This window comes from Filicampus tigris, chromosome 13, assembly GCF_054856515.1.
Source record: "Filicampus tigris isolate MCC_2025a chromosome 13, RoL_Ftig_1.0, whole genome shotgun sequence".
Lineage (NCBI taxonomy): Eukaryota > Metazoa > Chordata > Actinopteri > Syngnathiformes > Syngnathidae > Filicampus > Filicampus tigris.
The window spans coordinates 13,897,299-13,921,559 of NC_141229.1; the positions used below are offsets into that span (position 1 = coordinate 13,897,299).

General features: G+C 40.6%; 1 protein-coding gene across 4 annotated transcripts in view; it reads left to right on the forward strand.

Annotated features, from left to right (window-relative positions):
- arhgef10 (Rho guanine nucleotide exchange factor (GEF) 10) overlaps positions 1-24,261 on the forward strand; it is a 48,958-nt gene that overhangs the window by 19,514 nt on the left and 5,183 nt on the right. For 2 of the 4 annotated variants that reach the window (XM_086049740.1, XM_086049742.1), the window contains 17 exons: positions 260-372; positions 451-528; positions 607-786; positions 1,065-1,181; positions 1,315-1,407; positions 2,883-3,053; positions 3,632-3,777; positions 4,998-5,179; positions 8,507-8,622; positions 9,468-9,595; positions 10,566-10,669; positions 10,797-10,918; positions 12,234-12,320; positions 13,111-13,337; positions 14,022-14,179; positions 18,390-18,532; positions 19,658-19,832. In XM_086049740.1, the coding sequence (XP_085905866.1) occupies positions 260-372; positions 451-528; positions 607-786; positions 1,065-1,181; positions 1,315-1,407; positions 2,883-3,053; positions 3,632-3,777; positions 4,998-5,179; positions 8,507-8,622; positions 9,468-9,595; positions 10,566-10,669; positions 10,797-10,918; positions 12,234-12,320; positions 13,111-13,337; positions 14,022-14,179; positions 18,390-18,532; positions 19,658-19,832 (2,340 nt within the window). The remainder of the gene's footprint in view (positions 1-259; positions 373-450; positions 529-606; positions 787-1,064; positions 1,182-1,314; positions 1,408-2,882; positions 3,054-3,631; positions 3,778-4,997; positions 5,180-8,506; positions 8,623-9,467; positions 9,596-10,565; positions 10,670-10,796; positions 10,919-12,233; positions 12,321-13,110; positions 13,338-14,021; positions 14,180-18,389; positions 18,533-19,657; positions 19,833-24,261) is intronic. The other 2 variants (XM_086049741.1, XM_086049743.1) reach the window with 1 other exon arrangement.

Consider the following 24,261-nt stretch of genomic DNA (forward strand, 5'->3'; position numbering starts at 1 on the left):
GCAATCGCCCAAACATTTCTTGCTTCCCCCACTTCGCTCCTCTGTCTATCTCCTCGCTACTCGATGGAAGTTCTGGTCTGAGCCCTATCTGACTGCAGCACATTTTTTGAACGGACGCACGCAAATCTTATGCTTTTACTACCTCATAATGAGGTGTGTGAAGGGTCATATTTGAAGTAAAGTTGACCAGATACATTCTTGTCAATTCATTCTTTTAAAATCGTATTTCTCTTTTTTTGTTGTCATAATAATTATTTAGAGAGGAAGTCTACCTGTCTTGAAGATGAGGAGTCTGAATTATTCATTGAGGTGGATTGTTTCAACGTTGAGCCAATTTTGGGTCCAGCCCCGCAGGGGCTTTCACAGCAACAAGTAAGCAAAAATGTCATTTAGTTCCCATTTTTGTAAAATGACTAATTTTAACATTATAATGAAAACTGTCCCCTACAGCTGGTGAGACGATGTATATTGGGCTCAATACTGGAGAGTGAGAAGAACTATCTAGATGCATTGAAGAGAATATTAGAGGTATACCTCAACAGAAGCAGCGATTAGTCTGTGTTTTATTATGCAATTTATGACATACAAAATTATTTGCTTTGTCAGCAATATGAAAAGCCCTTGTCCCAGACTGAACCGAGGTTACTGAGCGACAGGAAACTGAAGATGACCTTCTACAGAGTGCGAGAGATCCTGCAGTGTCACTTCCTGTTCCAGATCGCTCTGGCAAGTCGAGTGGCAGAGTGGGACAGCCTGGCGATGATTGGTGATGTCTTTGTAGCCTCGGTAAGCTTGGATTCAACAAAGACAAAGTAAACGAGAGCTATGGGCAGCTATAAAGGGTACTTGCACATTGGGGTACTGGCATGTTGGGATACTGGCATTTAGGACAAGAGCCTTGTAAAATATAAATGGTTTAAGCAGGCCTTGTGTGTGTGCAAAGTTTCACGAGTGTTCACCCAGCTTTAGACGCTCAAAATAGAACACAGGATGAAGGAAGAAAAAATTCTTTGCTAACATAAAGCACTGCTCAGTGGTTTCCTTTTTTGTTTTTATTTCAACAGTTCTCAAAGTCTATGGTGCTGGATGCCTACAGTGAGTATGTGAACAACTTCAGTACGGCAATGTCAGTGGTGAGAAAAACGTGTGCATCAAAACCTGGCTTTCTGGAATTCCTAAAGGTTAAGTAAATACAATTTGGACATCAGAAGCAATATTTGATGCTTAAATATTTGTTTGCTGGTTTGATAGCCAGCACCTCAAATATAGCTGTTACATGGATATTTATAATTTGTTTTGTATTATATATTGCAGCATCGTCAAGAGACAAGCTGTGATAGGATGACTTTGTATGGCTTGATGATGAAACCAATCCAGAGGTTTCCACAGTTCATTTTACTCCTCCAGGTATGTCAATGAAAAGTGACTTCCTGTTCACTGGTATACAGCACATTTAGGAGCCGTATGTATATTCACCAGCAGATGGAGTGTTTTACTCATGGATACAAGGACAGGGTCAATGCACTCACATCAAGGACAGCCAACAAATGCATGGAGTGCAAAAACGTTTCCTCATTTTAAAAAATTAGTTCACTTTTACGCTTTTGAAATAATTGGAGCATAGTGGTACACTGCATGATTACATGCAATAAGGCCTTCAGGCTTCTGGTATCCGAAGAACTTAAATTAAAATGCATGTAAATACATGTAAAAGTGGAACACAGTTCTACATGACGGATGGAGACGGAGATGATCGGGATTTCAGATAACTTACTCAGGGTTTTGTGGACTGGTGCCATCAGAACCGACTCCTGTTCAATGCGGGGAAATCCAAAGAGATGGTGGTGGATATCTGCAGGCTCCAACACTCTGCACCTGCACCGGTGAATATCCGGGGAACAGATGTTGAGAGAGTCAACTTACAAGTACCTGGGTGTTCATCTGAACAATAAACTGGACTGGAGCGACAACACAGACGCTCTCTATAGGAAGGGTCAGAGCAGACTCTTCCTACTCAGGAGACTGAGGTCCTTTGGAGTTCAGGGGACACTCCTCAGGAACTCTTATGACTCGGTGGTTGCATCGGTCATTTTCCAGGGAGTGGTCACCTGGGCAGGCGGCGTCTCGGCCCAGGACAAGAAGAAGCTGGACAAACTGGTCAAGAGGGCCGGCTCTGTCCTGGGCTGCTCCCTAGACTCGGTGGACTCAGTGGGGGACAGGAGGATGATAGCTAAACTGTCATCAATGCTGGACGACCCGGCCCACCCCCTCCAGGGCACTCTTACAGCGCTCCACAGCTCCTTAAGCGACAGACTGTTTACACCCTCGCTGTGCAAAGGAGAGATTCCGCCGCTTCTTCTTGCCTGCTGCTGTCAGACTGTTTAACAAGAACATTGGATAGTCTCTACAAACTGGCGGACATTAGTGCAATCGTGCAGTCCTGCACCTGAGCTTCTATTGTGCAATAATCAACATTCCCCACTACTGTATTTTTATCCAATGCTGTTCCTTATATTTCACTGCAGCACTGTCACTTATAGTATTTTTTCCTCTGTACTATGTACAGGCCAAAATGAGTGTTTCTTCATACTTTATATGTAGATGTATGTTTGTGTGTATATACATGTGTATATACACATGGTTACTGCGTATATTTACATAGGTTTGACTCTGAATGTTTGCTGTTAATGTTATACATTAACGGCTACATTATGCCGCCGTCTCGGTGTGACCTATATCTTTGCTGCTGTAACGCTGAAAATTTCCCCACTGTGGGATCAATAAAGGTTTTCTTATCTTATCTTATCTTACATTTACACATCATGGCTCTTCTGGACTCACTTACATGTAATGCATGTGTTTTTTGCCTTGCTCCTCACCAGGACATGCTCAGAAACACACCAGTGGGCCATGCAGACCGCCTGCCCCTGCAGATGGCCTTGACAGAACTCGAGACCCTGGCTGAGAAGCTCAATGAAAAAAAGAGAGAAGCTGACCAGCGCTGTGAGATTCGTCACATTGCAAAAGCTATGAATGAACGCTACCTCAACAAGGTTTGTACATGGTGGGCATTGGGTATACGTTTGGATTTTTAATTTTATCCATCCATCCATTATCGATACCGCTTATCCTCACAAGGGTCGCGGGGCGTGCCGGAGCCTATCCCAGCTGTCTTCGGGCAGTAGGCGGGGGACACCCTGAATTGGTTGCCAGCCAATCGCAGGGCAGTTTTTTAATTTTACGAAGCACAAATTAGTGTTCAACTTTTTGTATGAGACTGCTTTCTATTTTCGAATAATGCTTATGTCTTTAAATGAGTTTGACTTTTTATTTTATTCCATTCCCAATGGGAGCAGTCACAAGCTGCTTACAGTTGTCTTTGTTGTTCTAACATATGGCTTAGTCTAACACAAATTTTAATATGTAATTAGGTCTATGAAGGGCTACCAGTTCTGACATCTCAGAAACGTGTTTTTCCTACATAATTGACATGGGTTCTGGTTGTCATGACCTCAAACGTCTTTGCTTTTAACTCACTTTTAACTCACAGTTTAGCAAGTGAGCAGTCATGAAATTTGATTTGCTTGTTAACTTTTACTTTGCACTCTTTCCTTACCTTTTATCCTGTTAGCTTCTGAGCAACGGTAGCCGCTACCTGATCCGCTCAGACGACATGGTGGAGACAGTTTACAATGAGCGTGGTGAAGTCATCAAAACAAAGGAGCGACGCCTTTTCCTGCTCAATGATGTTCTCATGTGTGCCACGCCCAATATTCGGTCAGTGACCACAAACTACTGCGTGTAAACCATGTCAACTCTCCCGCGTAAATTACATCTTCTGCTCTCCATGGGTACAAATATACTATGTTCCCCTTGTAATTACATTTTCTTAGAGATGTGTTGTTTTCATTTATCTAGTATTGGGTTTTAATTTGTGTGTGTTTCTGTTATGCTACAATTTTAATAGTTTGAAATTGTACAAAAGTAAAAGTGTAAAGAAACATGCAAAACACTGTGGGCCCTATTTTGATAAACGGGCACTCAATGTAAAAACTGATATAACTTCAATTTTGTGCCAGCTTAAGTCTAGTCTACCGTGTTTGGGGTCGTGTTGCGCCTCTTTTGGCGTTCCGGCGCACGAAGTTGCTTCGCCCCCGACTCATCCGACAATTTAGGAACAGAAAATAACGTAGTCTGCGCTCGGCGTAAAAACGGGCATATTGTCATTTTCATGCTGGGGCAATGTTGTTCAGTGTTTTTATGAATTTGGTAATTGCGCTGAGACATGCGGCGAGAAATGATTGGCGACGGGAGGTTGGGGTAGATGTATTCTGGATGCCGTGATGGCCAGGACCGGCCCGGAATTACATCAGCCGTTCAAGAAAATTCAAATATTTTCCCGACATTCCCGATGGCCACCTGGTGCGTGCGTGCGTCTGTCTGTTCATTCACTCCAGTCCACTCCTATGATTCATGACAACTCTTGAGAACACCTCTCTCAGCCTTTGGGCTTCATCAAATCGTCCAAAGATTTATTAGAATGTAATTGCAAGCAATCCTTTTTGAAGATGGTCGACATAAAATCTATGAACATTAAAATGACATAGTTGTAACCCTTTGTTGCCAACATAAAATGAGAGGCACTTGCCAAGGGGAAGTTGCACATTCATGACCTTACCAATGCAAGGCCACAGCCAAAGTCACATTGATTTGCAATAAGTATTCTTTGAGTTTGTTTTTGTTTTTATGAAATTCATGTTTTGTTTATTTATCGCTTATCCTTTTAAATTTGAAAAAAAAAAATCGAATTTTATCTTTCCAATTACGAAAGGTTCTTTGAATGCACGGATTAAACTTGTGGGGTTCAGTACCTCCAAAGAGAAGAATCACCGGCCTCCCTAATGGGAACGTTCGCTTTTAAAAAATGTGCCAGAGGCTTATGCAAATGTAAGTCACATGCATAGCTCAGTAGTTTTACCATTATCTTCTCTTGTCAGGTACCAGGATGGTGGTAGTAGTAGTGGCAATGCCCCACTTGACCAGCGGTTCCTTCTAAAGTGGAGTGTTCCTTTGAGCTTTGTAGAAGCGCTGGAGTTTGGATCCAGTGAGGACGTTCCCGACACCACCCGCTACGCTGCCTCCCATTCTGGGGAGAAAGTGGTCATCAATTCAAAGCCAAGTACGTCTGCTTGTCTGCTTCTTGCCTCTGTGTAACAGAATTCAGAATGCTAAGTTTATGAATATTGATACCTTTTTGGGACAAACACTCAGCCAACAACTTCTGGTCAGTTATACCTGTGATGGATTGCTTCCTAGACTCTAACCCTAAAATTGCCACTTGTTTCCAGGCCCATAGATTTACCAGTACAAGTGTGCGCGGTAAGTCTACGGGGCGATGTTGTCATTTGCCGTGAATTTACAGATGTTTCCAAAACTTACCAACAGTCTGTCCCGCCAACTGAGTGCATAGTTTCCCTTTTCAGTCCTCAAGACTTTTAGCTGTCCGGTCCAATGATGTCACTGGAAACACTTGGCTCATTCCTATCACAGATGACTACTAAGCCTCTTTAAAGGGGAACAAACTGCTGCAGTTTACCATAATCTACAAAGTATATATTCCAAAAAAAACAAAAAACTTTAAAAATATCACATCTATTCACTTTATCGGTCTTTTTACCCTCGTGAGAGTGCTAATTGGTGAGAATGACGTTTACCAGCCCATTTCTGCTAGCTTTATTTTCCCCAAAAGCCATACACTTAGTAAATATTCAGCAATGACATGCTAAGTATTTGGTTTCACTACATGTACAAAAGCTACATAATAAACCGTGGTCATAAAAAGCTACATAATAAACATAATCATTTACATGTACTTATATAGTTGTGAGCTGATCTGGATTTCTTTTTTTTGCCGATCTCTTTTACTTCAAGAAGTTGGTGTACAGCGGTTTTACTTTTCACTACACTTGGCGGCAGTATCTGAGCCATGGTGTATACACGATTGAATAGTTAAGTTGATCGCTCTCAAAGGCTGTCAGCTGACACAGTTCAAGACGCAGTTGCAGCTGTGACGTCACTTCCGCAGCTAATCACAATTTCACATCGCAGTGCCCTAGCGTGTGATGAATTATTCTGTTTAATTCTTCTTCCACCAACACAATATTAATCAGAGTGTACCGTGTTTTGACAAGTGGGGGCACATACAATGTATTTTGGCTTTAAAAATGTGGGGGTTGGTTTCCCTTTAAAGACCTATATCAGTCAAGTGAGAGACACTCGTAAATTATTTTGTGGTCAATTAACTGTTTTTGTTGTTAATTTATTGATTTTGGAAGATGGACTATTGCTGGCATCAAAAGTATAGTATATTCTGCACACATGCAGATACAATATTTTTTCAACTACCACACTGCTCCTCTTATTCACTATAGAATGAGTTCTAACACATCTAACGAGCGCAATATTTGATCTATCTCATATTAATTCACCAGTCTCTGATTCGTTGCTGAGATAAATAAACTGTCCAGCCACTGGACAGCCAGGATATGAGTTTGTGTAGCAGATGGCAGAGACAGACCTTCATAACATGTGGTCTGGTTGAAGGGCATTCATTCAAGGTTCCAAATGGCAGAATGGCATCTTTCTCTCGCCCTGATACAAGTGTGTTTGCACTTCAAGAGAGAAGAAAGCCAGAAAAGAATTACTGGATGGACGACCCCCGCCCCCAGTACATAGTAAAGTGTCTTGCTGAAATTGTGCAAAATATAATTCTTTTGACATAAACAAATCTGTGTAGGAGGACATGCACCTTCATGGTAATTTGTCACTCATTTTGATGCAGTCGTTCCCTAGCCAGTTAATCTTTTCAAATTGTACCTTACGTGTATTCCCTATGTGAAACTTTGAACACATTTGAACTATTTTCAGTCCTCTGTGGTCAAGCAGTTAATGTGAATGCAGTCACAACAGCAGTGAGTGTGTTACCTCTTCACATGACTCGTAGTTGTCAGAGGACCACATAAAACCTGCTCTTGTAATAGTCTGTCCATCCGTCCATCCGTTTTCTAACACATAATCCTGTTCAACACATCTCAACTTTGTTTAAAAGCACTTTAAAAACAGCCATTGCTGCATACAAAGTGCTGTATGTGGAGTGAAATCACATACAAAAACAAAGACAAAAACAGCACAAATTCCAGCACCATAAATCAAGCTTATTGTTTGTATTTAGGGTTTGTGTAATTGCTGGAGTGGGTCTGGTGTGAGCATTTTGAGGATTCTCCTCTTGGCCTGTTTGGTTTGAAAATGCTGGCTCTCTCACAAAGAGTCATTCATGAGTTTGGCACTAATTTCATAGGCAATCACCGCAGTTCAGCAGTGAATGGTCAATTTAATGAGGGGAGTTACTCTAATGAGTACAGTTATACCTCAATCAGAAGTTCTAGATGTATTCATTAAAATGTTGTCTGTGTTTGCCTGTGTGAAATGCTAATTCAATATAATTCAATTTAAAGTATAATGTATAATATGATTGAATTTTAATTTACCGGTACACAAATTGACATCACATTTAAAAAAACAACAACAACAAACAAAACCCGTTGTGCACATATTTAGAGAAACATAACATCTGAGTGACCAAAAGTGGCCTGGATAAGTGGAACACATGTTCGGCAGAACCAAACTCTGCCTTGACTGAGTACAAATGGGCAATTTATAGAACATGCTTCTGACATGACACGCCACATATCATTCATGGAGGGTTCATTCAGCCTTTCCGCCTGAATTCCTGACCTGAATTCAACCCCTTGTCTGTTTATTCTGACAGATGAGCCATGAAAATCACATACAGCTTCTTTGTACAGAACAGTTCAGATGAATACACGTTAAGTAAAAGAGTATAATTCCTCCTTGGATTTCGTATTATCATTAGTTATATGGATCATTTCAATGACATTGTCAACAGCTATAGAGTGAAAAATAATGAATTTATAAATTAGGCTAGTCAACAAACCACTAATATAAACTGTTAGATGATGCACATGCAGGGGGCACTCATTCATTTGTAAGGGCTAATACTGCGATTCTAATAGTCTGCCAGTTTTAGTGTGTAATACCCAATCAGGGCTTTTATTTTTTTCTTAATTCATATTAAGTTAACAGTTGGAAATTGGAAAACTGACAGGAATATTATCTTGACATGGCATGTTTTTTAATCTTCTTCGATGCTTGCACCACAACCCATTGTTTGATGAATACAAAAAAGGCAATGCTTAAAGCTTGATGATCTTGTGAAAATATTTATGAGGCCTCTGAGCCGCGGCCAAGTTTGCAGAGCTGTTGGAGATAACCGTGGGAAACGGACCTTTCACCCTTTTATTGATCTCCTTCAGACTCAACTTCTCTCTGCGCTGCCTTTGTCCTAGGAATTATCTCCTTTCCAGTCTACTGTAGATGTCACCTTTGCTGACTGTTATTTGAATATTCTTCCGGTTTCTCTGTGTAGACAAACTCTACATGGGCCCAGGTCAGCTGTACCAGGATCTGCAAAACCTAATCCATGACCTCAGCTTGGTCAACCAGATCTCGGGCATGATCAGCAGCCTCAAAGGCAACTACCAGGTATCTGTGTCATTGCACTGTGATGGAACGCTAGCGCTGTCGTATTCTTAACTGTTTCAGGAACAAGACTGAAGTAATGGTAAGAATACAGAAAAATGCCCCAAATTACTTTTCCAACCATTATTTTACCTGAAGAGTTGCAGTAGAACTGATGAAAATCAGTATCAAAGGCATTGCCAACCAGCACGCCATAAAGGTCAGGGTGTTTGTAGCATGTATTATATTTGGGAGGAAGCAATTTGTCTCAAGAAACTCTCAGCCCATTCAAACCTTTCATGTCTCAGGATTGAGATTCCGTTTCTTCAGTATTGGCCAGACTGAGTGAAGTACAGTACCTGTTAAACTCTTAGAGACGCGTGTCCCAGGCGTATAAGTTAATTGGGACATACTGATGAAAAGAGGCTGTGTCCCTTGACATAAAATGTAATATGCTGAATGACACAGACTCTAATTATAGTTTTGCAAATTGCTTCATGGATTGAACGATTGAGGCATTGGTGTCATTATTTCATTATTTGCTAAAGACCGATGTCCATTTACTTCTCTTCAGTCCTTTTTGAATAAACAGCAGTATTACTTGTGTACGTTTTCTTATCTTAGCTTTTATTTTTTTGTACTAAAGGTTTTATTTAAAGAAGAACAGTATCAAGGAACCCACACAATGTGATGAAGCTTTAGATTAGTGACTCCCACAAGTGCTCACACCACTTGGAGGTGCAAGTTTACTACCATGCTGGGGTGTGGAAACTTGGAATTAGCCATTTAAGAGCGTATAATGAATTTGCCTTAATTTCATTGCTCTTCTCTGTGCTTCTGGCTTTTCATAATCTATTCTGCCTGGTTAGAATGTGAACCCCACAGTGTCCCAGGACTGGGTCTCGGGTCTCCAGAGGCTGATTCTGAAGAAGGAAGAAGAGATTAGGGCAGCTGACCGCTGTCGGATCCAGCTTCAGCTGCCTGGAAAACAAGACAAGTCTGTTTTTTTTTTTTGTTGCAGAAAATTGATTTAAACTACTAACTTCATTCCTCAACATTTTGTTTGCATGTGGTCATTTCTTTATTTCACCTTTACCGCATGCGTACCCCTTTTCCTGCATGTATTGTCACTCCATGTTCGCAGCTTTAGAATCGAGCATTAGGACACACGTGGATGAACATGCTCCTCCATTAGCCCTAATCGGAGTTATGAATCACAAGGGAGGAAATGTGCATCCTTCTCTAAAGGCTAACCAACCAGTGCTGCAGCTGTTTGCCAACATTAATGCTCATGTCACATTTACACATGTACGGATAAAGCCTGAATGTTGTCCCTCGCAAGGGTGCACCTGATTTGTTGTTGCCTTTTTTGCATTCCCCTTAACTGTCTTATCCTTCTGGCTTTTACTTTCCCATTCTCATCATTCCTGTCCTTAGCTTGTGAGATTTTGCTTGGGAAAGTAGTGCATGTTTTTTCCGTGATCCCTCAGTCTCTAAAACTCAACAACAGCCCCCTCCAATACACACGCACACACACAAATGGGTTGCGTGCGCTAGAAGTGATAACTGCATCGACGTTTTCGGCTTCTGTCAGCGTGCATTTTTCAATCAGCACTGAAAGACTCCCCCCCCTCGGGTGACATCAGCCAAGACGGATATCATTTTATTTTATTAACATGAAAACATATTAAAAGTGAAGCGAATGTTTTCAATGTTATTGAACGGTTACTAACTTGCATGGGCAATACAATCAAATCTATGCGTGACAAACATCTGTGAAAAACGTTTCAGTACATAACAATAATGACAAAAGGAAATCTGCTTCTTTGGCATGTAATTTCAATGTTTATCTGACAGTACCGGTACATTTAACCTCAACATGCAAAAAAAAAAAAAAAAAAGTTTAAGCTTCAACGCTTGCCTTAGATGAAACAGCTCATCATCTTTTTTTGTCCTCTCTTTGTCAGCAGGTTGGGCAAAGCCACATACTTTAGTGCAGTGTTCAATACTCTCAACCCAGCCATCAAGCAGTCGTGGATCAGTAACTTGCAAATGGCTAAACTGGCTCTAGGTACAGTCCACTACTAGGCTATAAAATGCTTGATTGTGTGTGCCTCACAACTATTATCATGTGCATGTAAGTTTAAAGTATGGACAGGACAATTGAGCATCATGCGCGTGTGTGTATTTTATATTAGAGGAGGACAACCTTCAGGGCTGGTTGTTTGCAGAAGATGATGGAAATCAACTTAAAAAGCAGAAACACCCACTCTTGCTCAAACAGATGCCCGTGGTCATGTCTAAACTACAAGAGTTCAAGGTGAGACTGTTTTTTGCTGCAGGCAGTAGCTTTGTGCATGATGCTTTAAAAGTACTGCAATACCTTTCTTGTAAAGATGACATCCTGAAAGATTATACCTTTTGTTATTTTCTGAGTCGAGAGCTTTTGACGTGGCTTTTGCACGGTTGATTTTGCCCTTGCAATAACCTTGATCCACATTACACCCATGGTTGTATTTGTCCACTAATATTGATTCACCACTTGTGGCCAAAAATAGCAGAGAAATTGCCTATATAATTAATATTGTCTTGCTTGTCTAACACTCACCTGTTTATAAACTGCACCCACTAAATAAAAAGATCAGAACCTTTGTTGCACATAAGGTTTGTAAGTTGCACATACAAATAATGTACACGAGAACAAAAACTGCACACTTTAATGTCGGAAATAAACAAGTGGAAACAGCACAATGTAACGCTGAAGCGAAAATGCTGCTAGGGCCGTAACGAAATATGTGCAACAAAAATAAGGTCCAGAATCTTCCAACGCAGTGTCATCGATTAATTTATTCCAAGCTACAGTTCGTAGATTGCCTTTTTCAATGGCCAGATCGATCACCTTCAACTTGAATTGTGTCAGTTTTTCAGCATGTTGATGGTGTGCACTTGAGCAGAGCAGATCTGAATACCGATCCGAATGCTTCAGTCGGTGTAGGTTTAATATAACAATCATGGAAAAAAAAAAAAAAATCATGAAAAGTTAACATGATTTTAGTGAGCAAAAGAGAAGCTTGGATGAGAACATGGCTCTTCTGGGATCTGGAAAATCTCTAGATATTTTTTTTAATTCAATTTTAATTTATTAGAGCCATAATAATCCCTCAAGGGGAAATTCAACTCACTCTGCTGCATATTTTTGTGTTGCACACGACACAGAGGACTGGACCCAACACATGCAGGCACATTTAGGGCCCTGTTTGCATGCCCGGCATAAGTCTAGCACAAAATGCAGTCTAACTGTGCACATGGTTGGAGGTTTTTTTTTTCTTTTGGTATTTTGCTTGACTAGGTCAGAGAAGCGGCTCCCCTCATTCCCATTGAAATTAGGGCGGTCGAAGGCACACAGTGCTTTACGTTGCGGAAGCAGAAATTGACTCGCTGGGGTCCGGACATGAGCGTGCCAAGTGCGTTTCTAGAGCAAGATCTCCCCTTATGACATTGGCAATTGAAGACTGCCTTACAGAAATGTTTTTCCTCTTGACAGAGGTCTAAACTCTCCCGAGTGATGCTGTAGTATATTTTATAATGAATACATTTTTACATTTTTTTTCTGATGAATGAATTCTCTGTGTCAGGTGGAGTGCGCAGTCCACAACCCAGAGCCCTACATCAACACAGAGAGCACAGCAGACACTCCTGTTGTGGGCCACGGTTGTGTCTGGGTAAGATGTCGTTCCGATAACAGTTAACTGTGAAAATACCCACTTCAGCACTGAGCAAAAAACAAATTAATTTTTAGCTAAAGACTTGACAATTTAATATACTGTATGTTGAATGCGTGTCTGCTGAAGGTCACTCAGCATCTAGTTTCACATCCCTGCTTACAGCAGCTGACTACACTTCAAGTAAGCACACATGCCAGGTAATCAGGCACGGCTGCTTTTCACAATCAAGATGTTATTCATACTCCTTCATTCTTGTGTTATTTCAGATCATATGTTTTTGTTATGAGGTTAATTCGCTCAGCTTCGAATGTCCCCTTAAGTGAGATTGTCAGGGTTCTGAACATTTTTTCTTTATAGTTTGATATTTTTCTTAAAACAAATATTGGCTCCCAGAAACTTGCTTAGCGCAGCTCATGTAACAGTTTGGCAATTAGGAGGAAGCTCGATATATATACATTGGTAGAACTGATTATTTTCTCAAGTGTGGTAATGTGTGAAACCTTATAGATTGTGTTGATTTGTTATACTAACGTGAAGCAAGGGAATTTGTTTTTTCAGGTGTGTTGTTTGTAACGTAACTTAATACATTTAGGGATGACTTGTTGTTTTTAGTATTATTGTACCGTTACTTATATTATAATTTGATTATTTACTGTATCTTAATTTTGTCTTTAGATTCTTTGCTTTCATGACTAGATACCTCATCTTGGCTTAGTTTGTTGTGTAGTTTTAGTAGCACAATTAAAACATCCCATGTGCTCAAATTTAAACACATTGCACTCTGCAGGTTGCAAGTTGCACCAACCAGATGGGCCAAATAGCCATTGTTGCCATGCAGAGCTGCAGCCCAAAGGTGACGGAGTGCTTCAATGTGGAGTCCCGTATCTTGTGCATGGCTTACGTCCCGGCAGAAGAGCCTCAGGAAAATGATGAAAGTCAAGTCCAACAAAGCAACCAGGTCTTGCCGTCAAAAGCCAGTGTTACCACTGTCTGCCTGGGCATGGAGGAGGGCAGGTAATGGAAGCATAAGCTTTGAAATGACTGTGGATCATAAATACTCACATGTCCCCATCCAAGGTGTAATTTTCAATAGCATGATCTTATAGATTTGTTGCATTACTATGTGTGCTTTGTACATGCAGGAATAACTTATAAATTAATTTGAAGTCATCTAACGAATTAAGATTCATCTTCACTTGAACTACAAAAAGTAGTGCTGTTCAATGTAGAACATACATTCATTGGCCTAAATATTAGGTACATTGTACACCTTGATTTCCATTTGGTACAATTCAAGCACTGTAACAGAATCACTGTATTTAACAGAGCTGGGCATCGCCTAACCGCCACGAAGTTCCCGTCTGCATATTTAGCCGACCCACGTGGTCCCAGTCCAACCCCTATTTGGATAGTCAGCTGGTATGGCCGCTTTAGAGCACCTCGTGTTTGGCTCTGAGTGCAAGAAAGGCCAAAAAGCAAGGGGGCTAAACATCATTCTTAAAATGTCTGACAGAACAATGCAGTATAGTGTTAGACCACTCCACACTACAACTATGATACATATTTTAAAAATAAATAGCCCTTTGAGATAAGTGTACCTAATAAAAATGGCCAATGAATATATTTAACTTGACACAAATGTACAGTACTGTATCTATGAGCCCGTAATTTTTTTTTTTTTAATCTTTTTGTTTTTAGCATTATTGTCTACAAAAGCAGCCAGCGGTCCAAGAAAGTGCGCCTGCAGCAGTTCTTCACCCCAGACAAATCCACTGTCACTAGCTTGGCTTACATGAAACGCTGTTTGTATGCTGGCCTGGTCAGTGGCTCTGTGGCCATCTACTCCAGATCACAGGGTATGTCTGTCAGTGGGATGGCTTAATGCACTGTTTGCTGATCCTCATAAATGGCTCTAATGAGGCCAATTATGGTTAAGTCACTAATTGTGTAAAACAGAGACATATCGGCTTTGATATTTGAAATGTGTTTTAAAACTGTGTAAGCGAAGCACCAAGATATTTAGTCTGAGCCTGACCTGAAATGATGTGAGTTTCAACCACAACACATGAATCAGTGCAGTGTTGCTAAGTTGGTGGCTCTGCAATGGTGGCTCTTGGAGTTAGTGTTAGAAAATGACAGGCTCACTGTGCATCGAGTGATCATGGGTCAACCTTTCTCGTGTGTTGTGATCCTGTTTCCATTTGTCTGGTTGTCTGGGAGAAGCCATTCTGAAAGAGGTGACCTATTTAATGTCCCCGCTTCCAGACATACACAGAGAGAGGAAAGGATCCAGGCTTGACTCTCTTCCCACAGTCTGTGCCATTCTTTGTTTTGTTCCATCTGCTACATGGCTTTAATACATTCTCTCTTTTTTTTTCAAAATATATCATTGCTCCAAATACTTTTATGATCAGCATTAGTCAAATGCAACATTTGTTTTAGTAACTACAGTCAGACATTTCTCAGGTCGTCTTCATATGACTTAAATCAGATGTCTGTTATAGTTTCCAGCAACTTTCTTCTGCAAAGCTCATCTGTTAGCTGTGTATGTCTGTGTGCGTCCACGCTGCAGATGGAGTGAAAAAGTGTTCACGCTTAACTCTGTTTTTGACTTGCCATCACAACTTGCCACATCTTTTTGCTCCTTCATCCACCGCTGACTAATTAGGAGATAGCATCACAGTGTCTTTGTTAGGTTTTGGTGTCGCTGGATATTCTCATTTTGGCCTTCTTTCCTCTCAATCTAATGCCTGATTTCATCCCCGAAGCCACTCTTTCGCTGTAAATATGTGACTCATCTATCATTTGCTGGGATAACGCTTGCCTGGGTCTCCATTGCAATGCTGCTTAAGAACATTTTCGCAGCAAGTGACTTTTGCTGTACCATACTGTACTTCATTAAAGGGATGACCTTTTCCAAATCAATCACCCGGACAACTATAGATTAAATGGGTAAAAACCTGAATATTCTGTCTTGTTAAAAAAAATGCAGCTACTATAAGGGGGAGCAGAACATGAAGTGAAAAAAAAGCTCAAATTCAACTGTAACAGAATAAAATCACTCCAGCCAACTGACTTTTGACAAAAAATATGAGCATGTGAATAAGCTTTGTCATGAGACCGTTCTTGTGACCATTCCATCAGCTGAAAGCAGATGCTCCAGGGTAGAGATAGACCGATATGCTTTTTTCAGGGCCGATACCGATGCCGATTATTAGTCAAGGAGGCCGGTAATGGATATTTGAAGCCGATATTCATTCGAAAAAAATAGAAAAAAGGTGTTAAAATGGTGTCAACATTTTGAAAAATAAAAACTCCAGCACTTGATTTAGTTTAAAGGCCTTTAATTAAAAAACTTGAGTGATTTACAACATTTTAACGCTTTTTTAGATCTTAGAAAAGTGCCGGGAGCTCCCAGGCTCAGATGCATGTCTTATACTTCAATGAAAACAAACATCTCCTTAAAGTTTTCTACAGTAAATAGTTTTCTAAAAATCCCTTATAACTCAGATGTTTATCTTTCACACATCTTTGTTTTAAAGTTCAAAAACAGAAAAGTGCATCCTCAACGCAGCTACTAAGCCAGAAAAATAATCTCATCAACACGGCTGTGTCTTCTCTCCATTGCTTTTTGTGGGTGTTCTGACTTTCTGTGGAAGCAGAAAAAGTGACACTTTTTGCTCTAAATGCATGTGACCGGACTTCCACTTACAGTACTTTGCCGTCAATTTAGTAACGTTACAAGCGGTTGTCAGCTATTTATTAACATTTCCTCAAAGTCTGTTTAATAGCTTGAATTTCTCCTGTGCCGTGCTGCTCAAGCAGCGAGAGAGACACAGGCAGCTTTACGCTGATTGGCTGTTACCCACTGCACAAGGAACCAATCAGATGGTGCTGTGGGCGGGCCTGCAATAAACCAGCGTTTAATTTATTGGCCTTAAAATGAAAAAAAAAAAGCCAGATGCCGATAATTGCCAAAATGCCAAATATCGGCCCCAATTATCGGCCCGGCCGATAATCGGTCTATCTCTACTGCAGGGTACTGCATTATTGGGGATGGAATGTTTTCGACGTTCTCACTTAAATTGTACATTTTTCGACTTCTTTGGCTGCCCATTTCCCACAGCAAACTAGTGAGGAAAACAAAAGTGTTCCCCCGAATGTTTGCTGCCACATATGCCCATTTGCAGTTCTTCAAGAGAACCTAACTAATCCAAACTTAAGAATTCCTAATTATCAATTATTGATAGGTACACCCATTCCTTTTCCCTCAGTCCATTTCATTATATCATAAAGCACCGATACTGCATAAAAACAAGAACACAAGCAGCCGACATTCCTCTGTGGAGAGCAGTCACACTTGTGATCAAACACTGAATTGGGACAAAACATCAAAAAGCGCTGAAGTGACAGTGATGCTGCTTTGCATCTTTAGTCGTCTTACTGTGGAACTCTTCGTATTCATATACGAGGCTGGTCAGTCATCCTCATACTGCTCCGCTTGTTTTTGCTTTGTGACTGGCTGTAGGAGGGAAGATGTAAGGGAGCCTGTGATTTTGCTCCTCTATGGCGCTCAACATCTTCCTGCGGAGGTTGTTTTAATGTTTGTGGCACTGTTGTCAAAAGAAAACAGATATGCTGGTTTGACGGCTTGTTCATACACAGAGACGCGCAGGCAGCATGTTTAGTTGGTTGCAGTTGGCACTTTTGTATTTTTATGCTTTTCCGACATGACTCAATCCTTTTTCATTTACTCTTTCTGCATGCAGCTGTATTACAATAATAAACCAAGGGCGTTGCTGGAATGCTTATTCCACCTAGCTTCTGTTGTGTGAGATTACTTCTGCCCTCTGAATTATTTCTGTACTGCTCTTCTGAGGAAAATCTCACCCAGCGTGGCACCTCTCCTCCTCTCTCTCCCTTCTTCAATAGCTGCCTTTGTGCCTCCTCTTGAACAAACACTGTTGGTGAGGCCTCGTTCACTTCCTGGTTGAGATTAGGCAAATCTGTGCGGCATCTGGAGGAAATGAACTTCAATTTGACACTGGGCCCTTCGTGTTTAGTAATTCATGCTGAGGACTCATTTTTTATATTCATTTAATTTACCGGTAGTCTTTTTTTTGTGTCTGTGTACTAGTTTATATTCTTAAATTCTACTAACTAACTCGGTCCAACATATCAATAACTACTTTGTATGTGGACAAAGGTTTTTACGACAGTTGGAAGAAGAAGAAAAAAAGAAAGAAAATACACTGAAGCCTTTAAATGTGAATGCTTTTAAGATTATACAAAACTTCAAACTGTTGTCATGCATAAGGTCAGACGAGACTGATCTATAAATTGCATGAGACATCAGAGCACATGATTTGTTTTTTCACTCTTATTTCCAAGAGATGAACTGCCATTATGGATAGTGTCCTGCAAAACAAAACATAAATTTGATGGGATTCAAAGGTTTAACTCTGCAAATGTTTTTGTTTTTTCTTTGCTCTTGTGTGACTTTTTGTAACGCCCGTTCTAAAAGTGAGGAAAATGCAGTACAATGAAGAACTTTGGAAATTTCTTGAAGAAGACTATCACGTCCATTGTATCAGTGAGTTTTGTTGTAGATGGGTGCACAATCATGCTGGAACACAAACTGGCCTTAGTTGAATTCAAGCTTTTTTTTTTTTTTGTTAAATCAAATGTGGTCTGCAAGCCGTGTTTCATCTGTGCTGAGCTGCCACTGTGGGTGCCAGGCACATGGAGAGCTGAGTGTGTAGGAGGTGCGAGCAGGATGGAGCTTGGCTATGACTAATGCTTCGCACCACATTTATATTCATAGTGAAGGCTATGAAAACCATCAATGGCCTCTCCACCCGTATTAGAAGTGTTCTTGATGCAAATGACCTTTATAGGTGACATTTATAAAGGCACAGTGTCAACATAACCTCGATAAAGTTCAAGAAGAATGGCCTTTATTGTGAGATCGCAATGGGCCGTGCAGTAGTACGAGTGCAAAGGTTGTAATAAATGTACGTAACTCATGTTTTTTATGTAATATTGATCTGTCACTGTCTGTTACAGATGGGTTATGGATTAGCGACAAGGCCAAGGTGGTGAAACTGGGAGTCTTGCCAATCAAAGCCATGCTGGCTGTAGAAGAGTATCTCTGGGCTTCATCGGGCGGGCAGGTCTTCATCATTAGCACACAGACGCACTGTGTGGAGGTAAGTAGCACACAAGTAATTTAAAGGGGCCAGTTCATTCTTTTTTAAGATTTGTGAGGATTAGAGAAAAAAAAAAGTGCTCATTTTCCTCTTATCTGTCCCCGTCTGCCTGTGCAAATCACACAGGAAGCACACTCAAGTGGGAGCCATGATGGCAGCCCAAATCATCTCCTATCCAATTGTTAAGTCTGTGGGAAAATGTGTCCCTCTAAAAAGTTAGTTAGACAAGGAGAAGGAAAAGGGACAGACACTGTTGCAACGAATGTTTTGGTAGGGAGAATTGAAAAATCACACGGTAATTAAAAATAAGAACTTGAAACTTCTTGTGACAATAATAGTAATAATAGGGGATATTGTCTGATTTGCCTCCATTGGGTCTCCTCTTTCCATAGCCTGGGATATGACTAAGAATATGGCCTTCCTTGTACGTGTTCCCCTCTCGTTTCAGAAATGGAAGCACCTTGCCATGGGACCAGAAATAGTCTTGTCCCCCTTACAAGGGACCAGGAATAGTCTTGTCCCCCTTACAAGCACTCTCTCATAATCTGTTTAGCCTCATTAAGCTCATTATGTTGGACCACCTGCCTATCTTGCTCTTATTCCATTCGCCACTGAGGAATTAGACTTAATCCACTCGCACAGGGTGAGACGTATACAAGTAATTGAGTTCTCATGTTTGCATCTTTTATCGATTAAACACACTTTGAACACATTTCAGGCTTGATTACGATCTACTTTTCAGTAGAATATTACTCTGAGGTGCTTGTGAATGGACAGCTAAATGGACTCGACTAAATTTAACTCCACCTACATGTAGTGCAATGTGTGGTGAGGTTATGTAACTCTTGGCTTGGAGAATGCCTACTTTATTGCATTTCTCGTTGTGAATTCAGTTTTACAAATTTAAAGCGTACAAATGTTTTATACCCCACGTTTGAGTTTCACGTGAGAAATGCTGATTAACAAGTTCTTGTTCTTTTTTATGAGTCATTTCTGTTACTACTACTCATATGTTAGGTTTAGTACTTGAATCCAGATCTTTGCAAGATTTTTTTGTTATTGTCTTTTATTTTATTTTTTGCACCTCGCTATTGCTCGCTCACCTGTGCCATTTTCCCCACCCAGAGGCAACTGGAGGCCCATCAGGAGGAGGGTATGGTGGTGTCCCAAATGGTGGTGGCTGGCGTGGGCATCTGGATTGCCTTCAGCTCAGGTTCCACTTTGCGCCTCTTTCACACTGAGACCTTGGAGCACCTGCAGGACATCAATATTGCAACGCCTGTCAACAATATATTGCCTGGTAAGGTAACATCATTTACAGTGAATACTGTCATTTTCAGACTATATTACTGCTCATAATTAAATTTAGGCTAAATTTAGCCATAAAAACAAATATGTACATTTTTAGGCCGCTTCGCTTCATTAGCTGTGGGTCTCCTCGTTATAAAATGTGATATTTGCAAAGAAAGATGTCACACAGAGGGATTTTTAAGAACTTACCTTAATACCTTAAAACACCAGTAAACGTTTCCAAACAATGCCGAGCACGGCTACTTGATACAGAGTAGCCTCCCAGAAAAGTCATTGATCGGTATCTTTATCTTCCTCCTCCTGCACAATAAAATCCCTATTCAGTGTTGGAAAGCAAAAGCCCCAAAACTCATTCGTACACATTAGTCATTGTTACATCACGAGGCAAAGCGAGTCGTCTTGCAGCCATTCAAAATCCGTTGTTCATAGTGGATTGTTTTCCACTGATCCACGTGGTCAGGATTCACTGGTAAACTTCAGCAATAGTAGCTATTCTATATTCTATGTTCACTCTTCATGCGGACAGTTTTGGTAAAACAATTTGTCATCTATGGCTCCCACCGAACTATGATGATATGAATAGCTTAGGAAAAAAGTAGCGCCTAAGTCGGGTGCTAACCATTAGACTTAACTTTAAGGAAATGTTGACCTTCAGTGATTTTCAAAAAAGGTACGACTCAAAATCATTTTTAGTGCCAAAGTATTAGAAAAAGGGCAGCAAAAGACTTCTATTCTCATTTCTCTTCAAGTGTCAATCATTTTGCCACATAGTTTGAAATGTAGCTGCGTTCATGGACAGTGACCTCATGATTCTCTTTCTCAATGCCTGTCAGTAATTATACATCTGTGGAGGTGCGTATTCAGCTTCCATGGCAGGGTTGTCATCCCCTCATCTTTCTGTGGCCCTTTCAGTCCAAACACTGAAAAAGTAACCTTTCATTTGCACTTTATTCAATGATGTACCAAAAACATTTCACAAAATGTGGTCCGCTTTTTGCCTTAAAGTCAGATCCAAGTGACAAACTTAGGAGTAAAAGGATTCAGAAAAGTAAGTTGCTTAGTAAAACTGTGCAAACCTCAATTCCAATGATGTTGAGATGTTGTGTAAAATATAAGCAAAAACGGAATGCAATGGTTTGCAAATCCAATTTTCAATCTGCAATCAATTGAATACACTGCGATGACAAGATATTCAATGTCTAAACTGATAAACGTTTTTGCATTTATTCACTCATTTTGAATTTGATGTCTGCAACACGTTCCAAATAGCTGGGACGGGTCATGTTTACCACCGTGTTGCATCACCTTTCCTTTCAACAATACTTAATAAGCATTTGGGAACTGAGGCACTAATTGCTGTAGTTTGTAGGTGGAATTCTTTCTCAGTCTTGCTTGATGTACAACTTCAGTGCAAGGTCTCCGTTGTCGTATCTTTTGCTTCATTATGTGCCACACATTTCTACGGAAGAGGATTAGGGCCAGTGGGGGAAAAAAAAAAGTTGGTAAAGATTCTCACTTTACTTTAAAGTCAGAATTCTGAATTTATTCTCAGAATTCTAATGTCAGAATCCCAATTTTAAAGTCAGAATTCTGACTTTATTCTCAGAATTCTGACTTTAAAGTGGGAATTCTGAAAAGTGAGAATTCTGAGAATAAAGTCAGAATTCTCACTTTAAAGTCAGAATTCTGAGATAAAAGTGAGAATCTTGCCAACCTATTTTCTCCCCCCACTGGCCCTAATCATCGTCCGTACATTTCCAATGAGGGACACCAAAAAAAAAAAAGTCAACCTCTATTTCGCTTGGAACGTATCACCTGCGAAAAATGAGGCAACACCGCACTAGTAAATGGGGGGATTGTTTTGATGTGAGCACAGGTTTCTGTTCATTCTTTAAACATCAATTGACATACCTTATGTCATTCTACCATGTTGACTCTCCTTTACCCTGTGCTTGTTTAAGAATGTAAAGCTGTAATTAGTGGCTCATACAGTCAGCACAACAAAGGTGAACAATGGGCCACAAGCTTACCATCCCTTTACACTGATACTGTTTTATTTGGAGAAAATTCCTGGGTTATTCTTGTCCTCCAAAGAGGACTCCTTGCCGCCACATAGGTTTAAGTCAAAGTATTGCTGACAACGTTCAGTGCAAATCAAATTAAATGTCAGCACAGTAAATGGTGCATGCTGAAGTCATCAGAGAAGCTGGCTGCTACTTTAGATCTTTTAATCCGCTGTGTTACATCAGCCTTGACCCAAAAACACAGAGCCTAAAAGAATGAATGCAATCGCTTCTAGAGGGGAGCTTACACGTTCCTGCCAAATCTGGATGTGTGTCTTTGTCTTGTAATGTTGGTGAGTGACATCTAGTCATGTTGATGATAACTCATCCATGTGCTCGCAAGAACCATATGCGTGGCATGGTTGCCTACAGTTGTTCCGTTCTTCAATCCCTCGTCAGCCTCGGCAACAGCACGGCGACTGAAACAGCATTTGCTTCTCTTTTGCCACAAGATGACAGTAACATTTAAAACTATTTGGCTCAAAGTATGCAGTTTCCTAAGGCTCAGTTTGCACATCTGGCATTTCTTTCAGGTCCAACCGCATTTAGTGAGATGTGAAAGTCCAATCACAAGTCAAGAAGTGCATAGATTTGTGGAGATGGTATGCGATATTTTGGCGGAAAGTACAAAACTAATAGTGGGAAAAAAAACAGCCTCATACTGTAACAAAACAAAAACACGACTGAAGTGGAAAATGCCCTTTCTTTTGCTGAAGAGAAATGGCCAAGCTCTTTAAATGCTCCTGTTTTCACCTGATCGAGGGGTGACCTCCCTGTGATCGGCACTTACAAATGGGTAGGCCTCTCCTTCAGGGACATGTGAATGTTAAAAGCAGTCTGCTGAAGGGAGGTGACTGCCCGTGTTGGTTAATAAGATCCGTGCAAGTGAAGCGGAAGCTGGTTTCTCTGACAAACTATACCACACATGGAAAGCTTTGCTCCTTTGGTTTTATTCTTATCTAGACTTTTCCAGAATGCTCTCCAGGGGATGTTGCGTATCACCACAAGTTGTGACTGTAGGCCAGATTTAGACTAGGAAATGTGCTGCCTGTGCATCGTCTTTGATGTATTTAGAGCACTCGTGTTGGCTGCAAGAGAAACAGTAATGATTTCTTGATCTGCAACTGGTTTAACCGCAAAGTAGTAGACAGACTAATTACTTTGGAACCTCAAAAGACCCAAACGGGTCGTACAGTGCGGAAACTGACTCACATTCAGCAAGCATCTAAAGCAGGGTTCCCTCATCGGGAAGATTCAAAACCCAAGTCTATTATTAGATCTCTTTGACCAACGCTTGTAATTTAGGTCTAAAGGTTTTGTGACTGTGTCCTCGGATGTATTAACTTAATTTCCATTATCTGTTCTTGGAAAACTAGATTCTAAATAATAACAAATCATGGTTAACTACTACCCCAGAACAGATTATTTTATCTGCTTCAAGGTTCCACAGTATACAAATGAATAAAATAATGTCGACATTAAGTGTAATTATGAAAGGATTTTTGTGTATGTGTACAGACCACTTTATAGGTGTCAGGAAAATTGGGGCGTTGTCTTTCATGTGATTGCTTCAGTCAGTTGCGCTTTAAGTTTGCCCTTCTCATGTTCACACATGTTGGAACAATTGCACTACCCACCGTCATTTCTGTCTGGTGCTTCTTAGCATCGCCTTAGAAACGCCTTGGCATAATATGCCGTAATAGCAGTCATTTTCATGCTTAGGCCTTGCTAAGTGCGGCTCGTATTTTGGAGTCATTCCGTGGAAATAGTAGTTGATATTTCTGAAGTTGTGCTCTTTTTGCTGAATGGCTTTGTTGTTGTTTGTAAGAAAGCAAGACGATAGTGGCAGTTGCGTTGCAGTGTGTACACAGGGTGTGCTTTTGTCTGCTGCTGTGTGACCTAAAAAGGCAGCCATGCGTGTTTTAATGGGACAAATATCAGAGGGGCGGGGCAATAAATGATATCTCTGACTTCATTTACTCTATTATTTATTGTATTACTTAGTTATTATTTATTATTATTATGTATTATTTCTCCTCTGCCATCACTTATGATTCCTGAATGGTTCCCAGTCCAACAGATCTACATGACGTTTGCAGCAAGACTTGGGAAAGGTGTTGGAAGTGATAAAGATGCTAACCACCATGTTTTTTGCACCGTTTTTGATTTAGCTAGCTGATTTTGGAAGCATTTTGTGTTTATCATGTGGATCAATTGCAGACTGCACTGTCTAGCTCCACCCATTAGGCACCTTACCATTCTGGTTGATAGCCAAAAGACGGAGCAGGAAAATTTCACGGACCCGGTGGCATCCAAGCCGAACGCCGTGGCTGGAAGTCATACAAATTTAGAATT